The sequence below is a fragment of the Opisthorchis viverrini genome (assembly GCF_000715545.1).
Source record: "Opisthorchis viverrini unplaced genomic scaffold opera_v5_35, whole genome shotgun sequence".
In the NCBI taxonomy this organism is placed as follows: domain Eukaryota; kingdom Metazoa; phylum Platyhelminthes; class Trematoda; order Opisthorchiida; family Opisthorchiidae; genus Opisthorchis; species Opisthorchis viverrini.
In genome coordinates, this window is record NW_008751691.1 from 919,735 (window position 1) to 935,909 (window position 16,175).

Here is a 16,175-nt window from a genome sequence, read left to right on the forward strand (position 1 = left end):
AAGCTGATGTCACGCCTACGCCACAGGTGACGTAGGTTCGCAAAAGCTGCTCTGGCCTTCCCAATCCGGATGGAAATATCATCTTTCGCACTGTCGCTGTTCCAGAATCTGTCGGAGGGTGAAGATATGATCGATACAACCTCTTGCAGGACGGAACCCAGCTTGGTTCGCACGGATCTGCCTCTCCCTGTGTTCAGCCAACCTTCGAAGGATAATGCCAGAGAGCACCTTCGATGCCACAGCTAACAGGCTGATGCCACGGTGGTTTTCGCATAGCGTCCGTGTACCCTTTTTGAAGATAGGGATAAATGTCGACGCTGTATGTATGTAAATCTACATCAAAATCATCGTGAGCGACATACCTTTTTGACAAGTGTGCATTATTCAGAAGCGCTTTTGTGAAGTCACACTGAGGTAAAACAGCGGGCCCATTGTTGAAGGGCTGGCCATCCAATTCCCCTAGACAGAAGTCGCGAGACAGAGGTCGGGATCGAAGCAAGGACCTTTCGGTCAGTAAATTCGCGCTCTAACCACTGAGCCATCTTACCCATGATATTCATAGCCATGCAGGAAAAAGTCAAATCATTCAGCTGTAGCGCCCTTTCGGTGCCGAACTGCCATGCCACCAGAAGGAAGCACGAGGGTTAGGATACTGCCAGCTTACCCAAGCCTAGACAGGGGAAGTAGCGAGGCAGAGGTCAGGATCGAAGCAAGGACCTTTCGGTCAGTAAATCCGCGCTCTAACCACTGAACCATCTCGCCCCCAATCGTCGAGATTGTGATACATGAATTCCATCACAGCTACACCTCGTGGATCACACGCGGAAACGAAATGGTTGCACATAAGAGAGAGCCCGCCATGAGTGCGCACAAGTGATCCCCTCTCTGCACGGCAGCCACTGGTCGGCAACACAAACTGATTGGACTAATTACGCTGTTGGCTGTCCGGTTACCTTATTTGGTTGCCGAGTCAACTTACAGTCGCGTTTTTGAAAAAAAAAACTGATCTGAGGTGTTTGATCCTGCCTATTTGCCGCACCGGTAGTTGTGTTAGCTCTAAGGGAAGTATATCCGATGAAATTACCGCACGAATCTCAAAGGCCCCGACCACGTTTGTTAATTTATGTCATTTGCGGCGTCAAATTGTAAAAACATTGGGTCTAGAGGATCGTGCGTACCAGGCTACAGTAAGTGCTGTTTTATGGTTGCGAGACAGATGAGATGTATTCGGATTTTTGACCACCGATTTCTCACAAGCGTTGGAGATATCGGATGGAGTCCACGAAATCGTAAAGAGGAAATTAGAAAAACGTGTAGCAGGTTTACAGTAGACACTTCAGTCACGAAGGTCATTCAGAAGCATCAGTTGCTGTGGCTCGGCCATGCCAAAACATCGTATACGAGACGAGGGTTGTTCTGTGTCTTCTTCAGAATGGCGCAAGCTACGAGGTGGACAAAGTGTGACTTGTTAGAAAGATGTGGAAGAGATTACGAAGAGTTTCGTTGTTGGTGGTGTCGCCCGTCTTCCAGGGTGGGGTCCCCGTGAGCTCACCTGCGCTTGGCCGGAGACATTAAGAGAAACACCAGCTAATGTAGACCACTGGCTATCGTGCAATTTTATTTCCGTAATGTCCGATTGAGTGTTTGGAGGTATAAGCACCTCGCATGTTTGTTGTAGGCTAGCTCTAAGAGTGACATAAAAGTTGTGAGAAACTACATGTATCCCGGACGAAATTAACATTCCAATCTAAGGCCAGGATTGCGTTTTCCAATTTTTGACACTTGTAGCTCCAAGATCACTGAGCATCGAAGAACAAATATATTACAGCACAGTGGCGGGTGTATTGTTGTACGGCTGTCAGACACGGCCACTTCGGGAGGATGATCTCGGACATCCACCGACGTCTCAGAACTGTGGCTAGAACCGGTTGGAACAGGAGAATTCGCAATCAGGTGAGCAGGAGTTGGGTTTTCAGTGATCATCATCTTCAGTTGCAAATATCCATGTACATGCTAAACAGTGTTTATAGCTGCCACAATTCCATTCACCTTTAATATGGCGATGCAGAGGCAAACAGTTACGCAATTGAGGTAGTTGATATAATCAATGCGTCAACCATCACCCAAAATGATCAACTCGGTGAGTCGTTTTCCTCTACACCGTTATCGAAAGTGAGCAATCAGGGCGACAGATTATGTGCGCATTATATGAACAACCGTGCGAGTGACAAAATTAGAAACTGACTTTTCGTCGAACTACGAGCAGGTAATTTATCTGCTTACTGCTCGCGTGAGTCAACGTGACATCCTCAGCATTTCCTCTTCCCTTGATAGCGTAGGATTTCGGGATTTTTAGTGGAGATTTCTTCCTAAACGACTTAATGCTTTCTAATAGCCATTTCTACCTCAAGATGACAGGCGAGAACGTGTTGTTGGAATGCCTCAGTTATCAAATAAGATACACTTTGGCCCGAAACAGAACTATCTCCTCCAGAGAACCGCTTGAAATCATATACCAATCCGAACACGAGCTAGAAGAAGCAATTTTAGCGATCATAGAACTGGTCGTTAGTCAAAATGAACGCGTCAAACCCAGCACTTGCGGTAACTCTGAATCAGGACGGGCGGGCTGTGACGCTATTCATCCGAGCTCTATCAGCGAGAAAACATGATGTCCGACTCCGCATGTGGGCCACTTGTCGGAGAATGCAAGCCACAACATGTTCATGCTCAGATTTCAGGTGGGTAAAAAGAAGCCTTTATTGCCTAAAATGGCACCAAAACCCTGCGTGGAATAGATCACACTAAAACAGCCTTCCCAGAGCGTTCATAGGAACGATCCCATCCTAACGTGCCAACTGGAATACTTGACAATAACCAAATTCAATAGTTCTTCGACAATGCAAAGATCCTTCGAAGATGAAATACCAACCGGTAAATGGAGACAACATTCCATTAGTCTCGCTTGCGCACTTGTACGATTATTCATCCAATGAAGTGGTCAATAACCAGTCTAAATCACCAATTTCTACTCACCAATCCAGTTTACAATAACACACCGGACAACACATTAAGAGATTTCCACATGGATAAAAGTTGCAGCGTTACTTCAGTTCAGCTTGCCACACACAATGAGTGCGTTGGTTTTTACTGCTACACTCTCAGTCACTGGAAAATGAGAGCTGGGGAGATGCAGTCAAGTGTTGGAGGCGATGGCATAATCAGCCTGTTCTGACCCGGCGATAGTTTTGATGCAGGGGTGCCACTGCTTGTGATTGAGGCATATCCGCCAGTGTCCCAAACAACTGGTGAGTTGAGTCCCGGCTCTCCATCTAGGGAGGCGGCAGTCGGCGTCCCGACTAACTTTGCTGCTTGGTGTCCCCAACTCCGTTGCCGGGTGTAGACCGTCCACCTCTCGGTCGCCTCTACTCAGCACAGGGCTGAGTGAAAAGAGCTATAAGGTAGACAGTAAACCGGCATACGATATTACTATCCTAACCGGCATGATCTACGGAGCTTGAGTAGCTCATTCATTGTGGGTGAGTTCCTCCCAAAATCCATCTGGCGCACCTCATCGTTGTTAATCCTATGTTCGCATCAGGACCACTCAGTACTCCGAAGACATCGATGGTCAAACGTCAAGAGCTTCCGCACATCCTTTGCACGTAGATGCCACGTCTCTGATCCTAAGTCGGTACGGATCGCACTGCCGCAGTGTCAATGACATTCGTACCGGCAATACAGATGTCGAAGTTTTAAAAAAGCTGTCTTGGTCTTTCCGATTAGAGAGGAAATATCGTCTCCAGCATTTCATCAGGACTGTCCGGGAAAATAAATCTACCTACCATTTCGGTTAGCTGGACTGCAATCTGAGATTAGGGTTTTATCCCACCCAGTCCTGTAGCAGCACTTCATCAAACCGTGTGGTTACCTAAACTGACTTGCACCTTTGAAGGAGAGCAACCTCGTCTGCAGACTCAATGTCTGTGAGAGAAGGTCTCAGTAGCATTTCAACCCCCAGTTTCATAGACAGACAGAGAAGCTTCAGGCAACAATAACAAAGTTGGACAGAAATGGTGACAGACGGTAGCCTTGTCTTAACCCAGTGGACGTAGCCGGGCTTTTAGTTAGGGGCCTTGGTCCAGGATCCTAAACGTCTTCCTATCTAGGTTTCGGGGCCCTGGCAGCATCACAACCCGTGCACAACCATGGTTCTGTGTCCAGCCAATCGCAAAAAAACGATGCTTTTGTGAATGAGTCACCGTTGCGACTTTTCTGTGGGTTGTTTAGTTGACAATTACCTTTTTTGACAAGTGGATCGAATCAGCTGAAGCAGGGCGCAGCTGTTGCCTGCAACGAAAGCGTTTTGCATCTCCTAGGCCTTCAGAATCCACAAGCGTTTTCTTTTATTTTTCAGGCTTTTGAGGAATCTGTTTGCGCCACTATGGTCGTTAGTTGCTAGTATATTTCTGACAACAATGAGCTCCGCTGATCTCGAAGACATCCAGTGTTACTTACTTCATTCTGATCCGTTCAGTTCGGCTTTCACCTTGCAAATCACGCACCGAAACGCACGTTTCATCCAGTACGCAGTCTGTCACACAGTGAGCGGCATCATTCAGCTAAGGGAATGGAAGCCACATGTTGGAGACGATGACGCAATCAGTTAGCTGGCGTCGGGTGGCTCTGTATGTCCGGTGTTGCATGGATTGACAGCTGCGCAATGAAAGTGATGGCTTTGAAGCAATACCACGACGCAGCACAGCCATATCTGCTATGGCCAACAACTCTCTCTCTCTCCACAGTCCCCATCTGGGAAGACGGCAGTTACCAACGCGAATGAGGGGCTTTAATGCTTCACTATCAAACCATGGACTAACGACCTCTGGATCGTCTCCATCCGATATAAGGTTGGGCAAAGAGGGCTATACACGGCATACGCTCCTGTTACATGTGAAATCATTATCATCATCATCGTCGTCGTCGTCGTCGAGAGCATGGCAACAGTGTTCAACACCGATGCTTCACTGAAATACATGACCCGATCAGCCTGTGAGGTGTAAACAGCAGATCTGCCGAGAGACAGAATGGACTCCCACCTCACCAAAAACCATCTGACGTATTTCAGCATTACTGATATGACTTCCCCAACAACGATTGGGAGGTACAAATAGTCAAACAGGCTCAGAAGATTCTTCACACGAAGCGGATACTTCTTTGGCCATGCCAATAGTAAAATCGGATGGTCCTAAAAGCCGAGAGTATGACTTTCTCGTTCTCTCCCATTCTTCCCCATCAACGTGAATGTGCGTTCTTTAAGGCTTTATAGCTGAGCCGTACTGAGCTAATACTGTCCAGCTACTGGAGACTATCGGAGCTGATAAACTGAAGTGTTCTGCTTCGGCATGTGTAATCCTGAGAGAAAGCACATTGATAATCGAGTCTGCACAACGGCACGATTGGAGTCGAATCTCGCACTCCGGAAGGAACGAAAATCCTCGACTGAGACTGATGGCCAATTGATCCAAGGCCATAACTGATCTGGTGGTCTCCAAGTCACTCGATACGAGTGCATGTACAGAAAGCTCGTTCTCGCAGAGGACATACGGCGTTCAGCACACATTATCCGTATGCTGAGCATCGACTCCGAATCTAACACCCATCTGGTCTTCTCCGGAGCTCAGTCACTCAACTTGGATGATCAAATCACCCTCTCAGCGACCATATACGTTCTTCCTGTTGACCGAAGCAGTCGCGACAAATCTCGATAGAACCCGTTCTTCTTAGACTCAGAACTGCAGTCTGTCGACGCATATTGCGGACATGACGAATAAACCACATACTACATTAACCTGAATTGACCTTAAATGACTGAAGAGCACAGACGGGTGAAATGCATGGAGCACATACAGGGGAATCATTTAAGAAATTCCAAAAAGTTACTTTTCTAAAGAGTGGAATCCACTAAGAGCGGTATCGTACGGTCCAATGTACTCTGGGAGTATTTCGCATAATTTGAATGATTACCGAAAAGGCTAAATTCGTTGCAAGCTGTCTCTCCTGTTGGAGATCGACTAACAGCTATAGCACGAAATAATGACCCTAAGATTCACGGTTGAAATCCAACCATGGTTTATCGATCGCTCCCGTCTAGACATCGGAGTAGACATCGTGGGAGAGAATTACGCTCCGCTTACTCAGGAAAACAGCTAGTGCCGTAAGCATAGATAACCTCAGTACGTTACAACCATAAGGGATCATACGGCTTTGTCTCTACACTGCATCGCAATAAGGTTATTCGTCCTAAGGAAATACAGTCGAGGAAAACGTACGTGAGAGCACAAAAGCCGTTAGAGGCGGTCCACCATAGTTTATCCGCTCTGCTATAGGCAACCTAGACAAATAAAGCCTTTGACAAGACAGCGGTTCTTGGCATGAAAAACACAAGTGTTCCAACGCCCCAATCTGAAGGACCTGTACCCATTGACCAACCTGGTATGGACGAGTGTATAAACATAACCGGGTGGGCACCCGTGATGCAGTTAAGGGACCAAAGTGGGGCGGGAAAGATGAAGTATGAGTTAGATTGGTTGTGAGGAGGTCCAGGGCTTGTAGGCTGTCAGTTTGGAAAGTCGCAAGTTAAGGAAACCGTGTCGCGTTGAGCCCATTTAACGACATCCGAAAAAGCATGATTCACGATTTCCGTAGTGAAGTCTGAGTACAAACGCTTACATCGTCAGTGCGTCAACCCTACTAGGAAAGTGATAAAGGACACAAATATGCTCGTTAGTTCAGCCGATGAATTGGGCGCAGACCAATCACGCGGGAAAGAAGCAATAGACGGAAGAAAGTACCCTGTAAGAGGCAGAGAAACATGGAAAAATACGGAACCGTTTCTAGAGATATGTCAGAAATCCGAAGCAGGTGACAATCGTGGGTGGTTGTGGTGGACTGAGGACTGTGTCCATACTGTGTCGCATTGTTTTCTCTAAGTTGTACTGATCAGGTCTCACAGGATTGCTATGAGGTGGGTGATCGTTAATACCAAAAAATAGAACCAGACATCTACTGCCAACAAACAAAACAGCGGAACGTGACCGAATTATAGGGTGAAACTTCCTGATGATTAGTAGGACTGCACTACCGATTATAGCACGAGCAAGACACTACATACTCAGATAACTGAGGATAATGGACCTTGAGTCAAAACTAATCAACTTCCGCTACCTTACACAGCTGTCGACTGCAGACAGCAGCAGGGAGTTCCAGGAATGTAACAGGACGTCACAATGATTAGAAACCAATCGGCAAACACGGACAAACAGGAGACTAGTACTCACCAGGGAAGCCTCTGTTTTCTGCAAATGAATGATTACCTGCCAAAGACAGAAAAACATTATCCATAACCAGCCACTCGAAAACTGTAGGCACCAAATCCAGTTAGGGCGCCCTTTACCATCGGGCCTCTTCAAACAATAAGTGTGCAGTTCAAACTTAGAGAGAGTGATACTTTGCGGGTATCATGGTGACCGACCAAATTTTCTTAGTAGTGTGGCGTAATGTGAGAAAATCTACTCGCTTTATCCACATAATCTACCAGACTGAGCTGTGTCACAGTGGATATTTAGTTCACTTCTTCTGAATTAAATTTGGTCTAATTCGACTCAAAATCGTCGTTGGCTTTCCGGGCGACTAGAAGCCGGATTCAAGTAGACTGGGGTCGGAAAGCGTTGGATAATTCCAGAAGTTCCGTGCGCGTATCTCCGATTGATACATGGTGAATACGGCTGGACCAGCAGAATCTAGTAGGGTTGATTACAAAAATACCGTCCGTGTTGAGCAGTGAGCAATGGCTAGTGAAGGGCAACAAGTAAACTTTGCTGTTCAGGAAGACCGTGAAGTAAGAACAAACGGTTCGTAATCTAAGGCTTCCTGGGCCGATGTTCATCATGCCTTTTCCTCCTCTAAATTTCACGTTGGATGGGAGTGTCTTGCACGTCAATTTTTCTGGGTATTGTTAGGCTGTATCCAAAGCTAGTAAAGTAAGGTTGTCAAATAATGTGTGAAGGTCAGTCTACTGATGACAGGCAGACATATTGCGGCAATGTGGAGGGTTTGCTCAACCTTTCCGCTACCGCAATGCTACGGTCTTTTATTGCTCTGAGCTAATCTCATCAATGACCCATAAAAATACGAGCGGCTGGTGCCAGCTTCGTTGTCGACAAGCAAAACGCGTCTGACTACACACATCATCATCATCATCGACAGCATAACATCAGTGTTCGACACCGATGCATCATTGCACACACATACTGGAAGATCCAGATGACGAGCAGGCTGACTGAATATCAAACAAACTAATTTGGTTTACTGTTAGGCTAGGTAACTTAGGTGACCGAAAGCAGACAGTCGCGGGTAAATAAAATAGCAATGACGGGCACAGTAAAAAATAGGACAATCCATCCTACGTCGGTTATCATAGACTCATCAACTGCAAGACATAACTTAGGCTGGCCAGGGAATGTTTTCTTATGCTACTGTGGTCAAGATGGAAACCAAATTCACTCTGTCAAAAACCCGTTTACACAAGCAGATGAATGAATTAGGGTGTATTATTAAATACCCACATGGCGACGAATAATATAAATAAACAAAATGGACAACATAAATGGGCCGGCATTAAAACTGGAGAGCTATGCGCAGCGTCCAGAGCAACGTAGATATGATTTACAGCAACACCACAGCAATACGGGGAAATTTAAATATGCAAAAGTGGGCAACAACCAACGACACGGGAAGAAAGCCCACAGACGACTTTTTGGAAACAAGTTATTGTACATTTTGGGTGGGCGCGATGGACTCGCCACTAACCCAGATGAACCATTTCATCACGTAGAGCTTGATGATTGTTACTGAATGTATCAACACATTTTGTGCCTGGTGTGGCAACGAAGTGACCTACACCTCCTTTAAGCCCTTGTAAACCATTGGTTTTTTAGCAAGCCTCATCTGACTCCTCTATCTTTGTGCCTGGTGTGGCATACATAGTCATGGAGCAACAAAGTGACCTACACCTTCTTTAAGCCCTTGTAAGCCATCGGTTTTTTAGCAAGCCTCATCTGACTCCTCACGGAAACTGATGTTCCCGTTTTCAACCGCATGGCCAGCAATAATTCCAAGTCACCTTTCATGTGAATTTTCTCTGCATTTCGCATTTCACATTTGATAATTTCCTATGTTAGAACGCCTGAATTTTGCAAATGTCGCGTCTCGCGTGGGTGGGCACCAGATCAAGAATACTGGGCGATGCCGAAGATCAAATTATGATTTGCATTTGCACACGAAAGGAGACCAATTCGGCTGTGTAAGGTTAATAAGCTTATAAATAAGCTTGCAACTGGCGCCTCTCCAAGAATCGTCGTGCATGGTGATCCTTAAATTCTCCCAAGCTGGGGAGGTGACCAGAGTAAGAAAAACGTGTCAGATAACTAAGCGGTGAAAAAGGCAGCAAAAATCTCAAGTTTACGGCTCCATTAATGCACCTGTCATGAGCTGTTTTCACTTTGTACCAGACGCACACTTACTTGAAGCAAGCGATCTCGTGAGGCAAATGTAGCTAGGGGTGTTGTGTGGATGCTGGTCTGTCGCACTAGAGCTTTCGAACTGGGAAAGCAGAACAAAGTGAAGTAAGGCGGTCCTTTGGAGCCATGCTTACCAAGTATTGCAAACTGTATATCATCTGGCACCCTCTGCTATTGTTTCCAGGATCCCTGCTGATTCACCGCTAATTTTTCTGTCCTAATAATTGCGTAGCTTTTGATTGTATTTGCTTGTTGATTAATAATTTTTATTCACCTACCTTTGTGTGGAACCAATTCTCATTAAAGTATCTGTTGCCCTGTTCATACGCTCTTACCACCTACTGAACAGGAGAGGCGTGTACTCCGATAGCTCTAATTGTCCCGTAATTTGATGCCCAGATCTAACAGTGAGCTTCCTCGAAAAATAAATACGGTATAGCCCTAGGTGATGATGGTTTTCTCCGTCTTCGAGAGAAAGCTTCTACATCATTTTGAACTGTCTTTTGGTAGCTGATAGTTGTACGGTGGCTTCTGATATGTTCTCGATCTGAGGGAGAAGCCAAAGTTGACTAGAGTAAGCTAGAATATCATGGGGCTGGCATGTGCAAGGGAAGTAAGAGACATTCTTTTCGTCGGCCTTATTCATTTTCGAAAAGGATCTCTCAGTTTCTTGGTGTTCAAGCTCTGCTGTGCGGTACTATTCCAACATTCAGTGGCCTTCAACAGCTAAAGTGATCGATCTTAAGGCGCTCAAAATCTCTGGACCGGTGCCCAACCAGCAACATCAGGCGCCCGGCAGCCAACGACATGACACGGCACAAAACGCCGACCGGAATCATGTGCTTCTGTTTCTCGGTGCGGAAGTGTTCGTCTGCTAAACTCGTCGCATAGATACTGAGACGCTCTTTGTTCCCTCAACTGGTTCACTCGACCGCTAATATCAGGCCGCCTAGTCCGCTATCGTCTATCCATTCTACATCCTCTCTTACATTCTAAGCAGATGGCAGCTGTTCATCGACGATCAGCCATCTGGCGGCTGTCATTGTACCGTCGGCTGCTTCATCCACGGAATATATATCATACTCAAAACGGGCGTCAGTACCCTTATGAACTTGCAACGTACCGCTTAATAATACCGTCGGTTGCTTCAATCACCGAATATATATCATACTCAAAACGGGCGTCAGTACCCTTATGACCTTGCAACGTACCGCTTAATAAGACGGTTCCTCTCCGGCCAAAACTTCTCAGTTTGGTCAGCAAAATTAACCTGTGCGTTTGAACGCAACAGGCGCTATTACTGAAATTGATCATGGGTGAATACTGCTGGGAGGACATATGTCTATTTTTCGAAAAGTAAAACCGACCGGGATCCATTTGCGTAAGTATCTCCGTAATTTCACACTGTCAAACACCAACGCATAATAAAAAAAACAAATCGGTCGTGTGAATTCTTCTCCTGGCTTCATAAACAAGTCTACAGTTGAACGGAATTTCATCTTCCGTGTAAAACCATACAGCAACGCCTTATAATAGGTAAGCAAGCTATTTTTCATGAAGTGCGTTTTCTACTTGAATAGCGCATCATAATTCAACTATCTGCACCTGCTTTTGAGGGCAGCAACGGGGTCTCTGGTCGATCGGTTTCAAGAAGTTAATTTCGAGTACACATATACCCAGGGTAAATGCCAAACTGATGACCACCGGTTACATTGTTCTCCAAGCGCAGGCCCATGAAGCAACTACACCTGGTTCAACTGCACCAAGCTGCTCACAAGGTGCAACATACAAATTACTCAAGCTTGTTTGTCTAGTACCACAATGCATTAGAAACCATTAATCCATTGGCTTCAAAACGCATTTGAAGCCAAACGCGATACTGCCAAGGAGGTGGCACGTTCGGTACAGTTAGATTTCCAGGGGCTGCCAATGCCTCCCGATAAGGACGAAACTGCTGAAGAGATCTCTTTAAGGTGCGCCATCTTCTGGATTCAATTACAGGACGGCATCTGTGTACAAATCCCGGAAGCTCACGCTAACAGGGAAGGCAGGAACTCTGGGGGTCTCTCGCTGACTTACTTGAGCAATATGTAAATGGAAAATTCCAATTCTAAGTATGTCACCCACAGTTATTCAAATGCGCATGTCATTCGTCTTTCTCATCGATTGTTTGTCGCAACGCTGCCGAAGAAAATGGCTCATCAACCTGGTTATCTTGAGGAGTGATCAACGCATCAGGTATACCACTTAATTGTCTCCATTCGTATGTCGGAAGTGCAAAAACTGTGGCGAAGTTAGCTTAATAATCATGAGGTGACAACCATCAACAAGGTCCGTTTTTAAAGAGTGATTACTACAACGCTTAGATGCACTCCAATAAAATCAACGGAAAGCAGTAAACAGAGTAAATCTAAAAGTTATGTGTTGTTCGGGCAGGTCTAATGAAATTTCCTGAAAGCAGGATCAGATTTGAGACATATTTTATCTGACACACGTATTCTTTAACTGTCCGTTGACTTATGGAGTTCCTCAGACATCCTGTCATGTGTGCGCTCGCATTCGTTCACCGACGAGTTGCGTGGGTACTTATTGCGCGCAATGTAATAAACTGGGTGGCCAGTCGTATTTGTGAGCTGTGAGAACCTGGTTCGAGTCAAGCATGTCATGTGATACAAGTTGTAACCGCTTAAAAGGGATTGGTACAACTAGCGTGTTTGTTGCCAGCCAAGATTAGAGGCAAGCAAGTTTTTCGTGTACTTTGAGTGTTTGTGGAACAAACGAGACGCTTATTCTAGTGGACGCAGGCGTGCTAGAAAAATCGGGCGAAGTTGGCTGAAGGAATAAGATGTCACCTGCTGAAAGTGCCCCACTTTCACTTGCTTATCAGTGGGAACTATGGCAGATAAAATAATTTTTGAGCATGTAAGTGAGTTTTCACAACTGAAGGTGATGATAACCAAAGTACCATCTCCTGCTCACATCGTTGCAAATATTCCGGTTCGGCCCGATTTCAGCCACAGTTCTGAGACCTCGGTAGTCAAAAACCTAAAGATGTCTAAGATTCTGCTCTTGGAGTGGCCATACGACGGCGCAGTTGCTACCGTGCCATAAAATGTTTTTTTATGCATAGTGATGTGTCCGTTTGGTGCTACGTGCTAAAAACTGGAAAGCACAATTCCGGCCTGTAAACTCGTTTAGTTGACCCTCTCCCAGAGGCACATAATATCCAACAACTTCTGTCTTACCACTTGAATCTTTGGACGCCTGCTAAAAAGCTGCGGGCTATTTAGCACACACTCTCCCACCGTGGAACATATGCGGGAGAACTGTCGGGCCTCTTGATTAACACTTGCCCTTGTTGCCTGCTTATGAAAATGAGAGCATTATCACGTATAAATTTCGGACCGGCTGATTTCCCGGCCGGGGAGATTTGAGGTTTGGTGTCCCGAGACCTTTCCTTATCAACCCATCAATAATATATTTGAACGAATTTGGAAATAGCTGACCTCCTTGGTGGCACAACCCATGATTGTTCAGTTTCATTCTGGCAGCGCAAAGTAATAACGCCGAAGAAACCCAAACAGCAGTTTCATTATTTACTCTTGTTCATGGAAAGTAATTGGAGTTCGGACCCGTAGCTAGATGAGTTTTTGTGTGTGACAGAAAATACCTATTTAAATGCAAAGTCGCGAGGATTTTGAGTTTGCCGTGTAGGGCCCGCTGAGTGTTTTCAATCAGTCTGAAGGTGCAGGGGAACCATCTGAGTTTTTTTTTATCCAAGTGATCTTTTCTAGTTAAAAATAAACATTTTTACTAGGGATAGTCCTACTCGTTGAACTGTTACTTATTATTCAGCCTAGTTTATGGAGATCAGAGTCCCCTGCCTTTCTCACCTTTCCGGGTTCTGGCCCCACTTAGAGATATATTAGCGTGACGTCAGACATACCCTTGAGGTGCATATTATTGATAACATTCATGATGTTATATACAAACATGAAAGTTTTAGAGAGTTCCTTAATTCCAGGAGCGGAGCCCGCCTTCGTTTGTTTCGTAGCCCGCCTGTGACACCTCTGACCAACTGGCGTGCTGCTAGGAGAGCAGGCAGGCTTCTTGGCGGCGTGGTTCATTTAGGCGTCTCGCAAGTGGTACTCCCCGCACCATGCAAACTTTCATGCAGTGAAATCTTACACCAAGACAGACAGTATCCGGAAGGAAATTCAGAAGATGCTTTTGGTCGGCATCTTTTACATCAAGGTCCAAGAGCTTCTCAGTGGCTAGGGGCAGTGTACACATATAACAATGACATGAGAACAGCAACGATACGTATAAGAGGATGCGTGTGCGATATAAGAGAGAAGATGAATGACTGACCGATGCCGCATATAGCTAATAAGGATGTGGTTTATTTGTGCTGGGTTTTGGTTTGCAGGTAGGGGCACCAAGTAAGCTGGCACCTTCGGTTTTTCGAAAGTTTCTATCGCATATCAAAAGTCTCGTGAGCAGATAACTGCAACAGGCGTTCACCGTTGCCCGTTTGCCCCGATCCCATTCCAAGGCGACCACTCACTGGTAACCAGTTACTTTTATTCCCCCATGTGTAGACCGACGGTGAGTGCGACCTTGCTGCAAACCACACGCTCGTGCCAAAAGCCTCCATGGTTTCCCCAGTCTACAATGTGGCCTCTGTTCTGGCCTGCCGGTGGGATCACAAAGCCTGTCTATTTGCCTTACCTGCCGCGCGGAGGATGATAATGTTCTTGTCCGAACCCGCCAAACAAATGACTGAGTCGGGCCTCGCAAGTGCTCTATCTGGACTGTTCAACAGTAACTGGGCCATGCATTCAGACTATAATCGCGGCTCTGAGATAGTCTTCTTAGACAAATGCAATTGTTAAGATGACAACAAAGCTTTCTTAACGGTACCAATTCCGGGCTGGCCAACGTTCACCAATGAACATGGTACACAAAACATGGTTATCATCCTTTTAGCGTTGACAAGTAGCTCTACCATCCCGTCCTGGAACCTTGTGTGCGAGTGGAACTCACTTCCATGACAAAAACCCCGCACTTCGCATTGAAACATAGTGATTCATATCAGGTTTTTGAGCCCATCGTCGTGGAGCGAAGCATTATTCTGCATCTCTGATGCAGCCAAGCGCACAATCATAACCCAACTTACGTCTGCAGAGAAGGACAGGACGCTATCTAAACGCATCAACAGACTTCTGAGCTGAAAGTGAGTTCTGTACAGGGCTACATCGGGACTCACTGTATTAAGGACTTTAAAAGCCCGCATCAATCATCTGCACTTGGCTACCTTCTTGCTCAGTGGCCTATTCGGAACTGTTTTAGCATGTCAAACCATTACAATAAGCTGGCCCGTTCTCTACCATCTCCTTGAACTTTGAGAGGTTCTTCTATCTTCAAGGAAAGACGCGACTTAGCCCCTCGCTGATAGTTTTGCAGCTTTGCTAGCCCCGGTGTGAACACCGAGCAGCACCTTAATACGTGACCTGGGACAGTGCGTGGCTATGAACCAATAACCGCTTCTGTCGAAAAATGGCCCGACCTCCGCTTTCCGAGATTTGATTCGCCCCCCTGGTTAAGGTAGCACTGACCCACAGGGCTTCAGAGAATTCGCGAATGTGATAGATCTCCGGCGTTCTTTCATACTTTCTACCCCTTCCTATACAAGACACAATCTCTCTTTTGGGAAACTGATCGAAATTGTCTAGAAGCAACCAAACACCATCATAACTGCGCCGTGCGGAATCTGTATAACGGAAGTTTATAGTCCCACCCAAATCAATACTTACCAACGAATATCCCCATAGTGCTCGATTCCGTTGCTTTTCCTTTGTTCTTGCTTTACGAGCTCGGCCCCAGTCCCCTGCAATCTCACCTTAGCTGTCGCCGGAAGATCCATGCAAACTGCGCAATCTCGCTTTTCTGTCCACAAAAAACCTGCCGATCATTGAGAATATAAACTATTTGAGAGCCTCTTGGTTGATCTTCAATCAAACCTCCCAAGTACGCAACCGTAGCTTACGTATTCCCTGTTGTCTTAACACAAGCCCTGTTGACCCGATTTCCAAAGCTTATTGGATAGTATTGTGCTCCCTCCTCCATGATTGTGAATGAATAGTCTGTTCTGTGTAGATACTGGTAAATGCGACTGCTCGCTGTTGTTTTACAGGGGGTCGACTGTACCCCCAAGTGTCTATCCAAAAAGCCTTCTTTTCTTTTCGCTGCAAAAACCGTTATTATCCCTGACCGCTCGGTTACGCAACAAAACTCCTTGGAAAGTTGGGTTGCTTCCAATAATTATATTCGACAATGATCTCACTCCTTCGAGCAGCAAATCGGGCCGATCAGACACTTTTGTCGATGGCTTCCAAAACTGAATCAACGCAAACTCAACCTGTTGTCTTTCGCCTTTATACCCCGGCAAGATACCACTGGTTCGCGTGCGACTCTCCTCGATACTCAACGTCACTGGGCCAAGAGGATGAAACCTGCGAACTTATTGCTACGCTGAGAAATTTCTTCGTTCTTGAGCACCCCTTGTGTTAGGATCCACCCTCGTTGGAATGA

General features: G+C 46.0%; 1 protein-coding gene across 1 annotated transcript in view; it reads left to right on the plus strand.

Annotated features, from left to right (window-relative positions):
• T265_02732 (hypothetical protein) overlaps positions 1–14,476 on the plus strand; it is a gene marked incomplete at both ends in the record, with an annotated part of 28,002 nt that extends 13,526 nt beyond the window's left edge. The window contains one exon of the mRNA XM_009167047.1: positions 14,183–14,476. Within this exon, the coding sequence (XP_009165311.1) occupies positions 14,183–14,476 (294 nt within the window). The remainder of the gene's footprint in view (positions 1–14,182) is intronic.
• Positions 14,477–16,175: the final 1,699 nt, after the last annotated feature.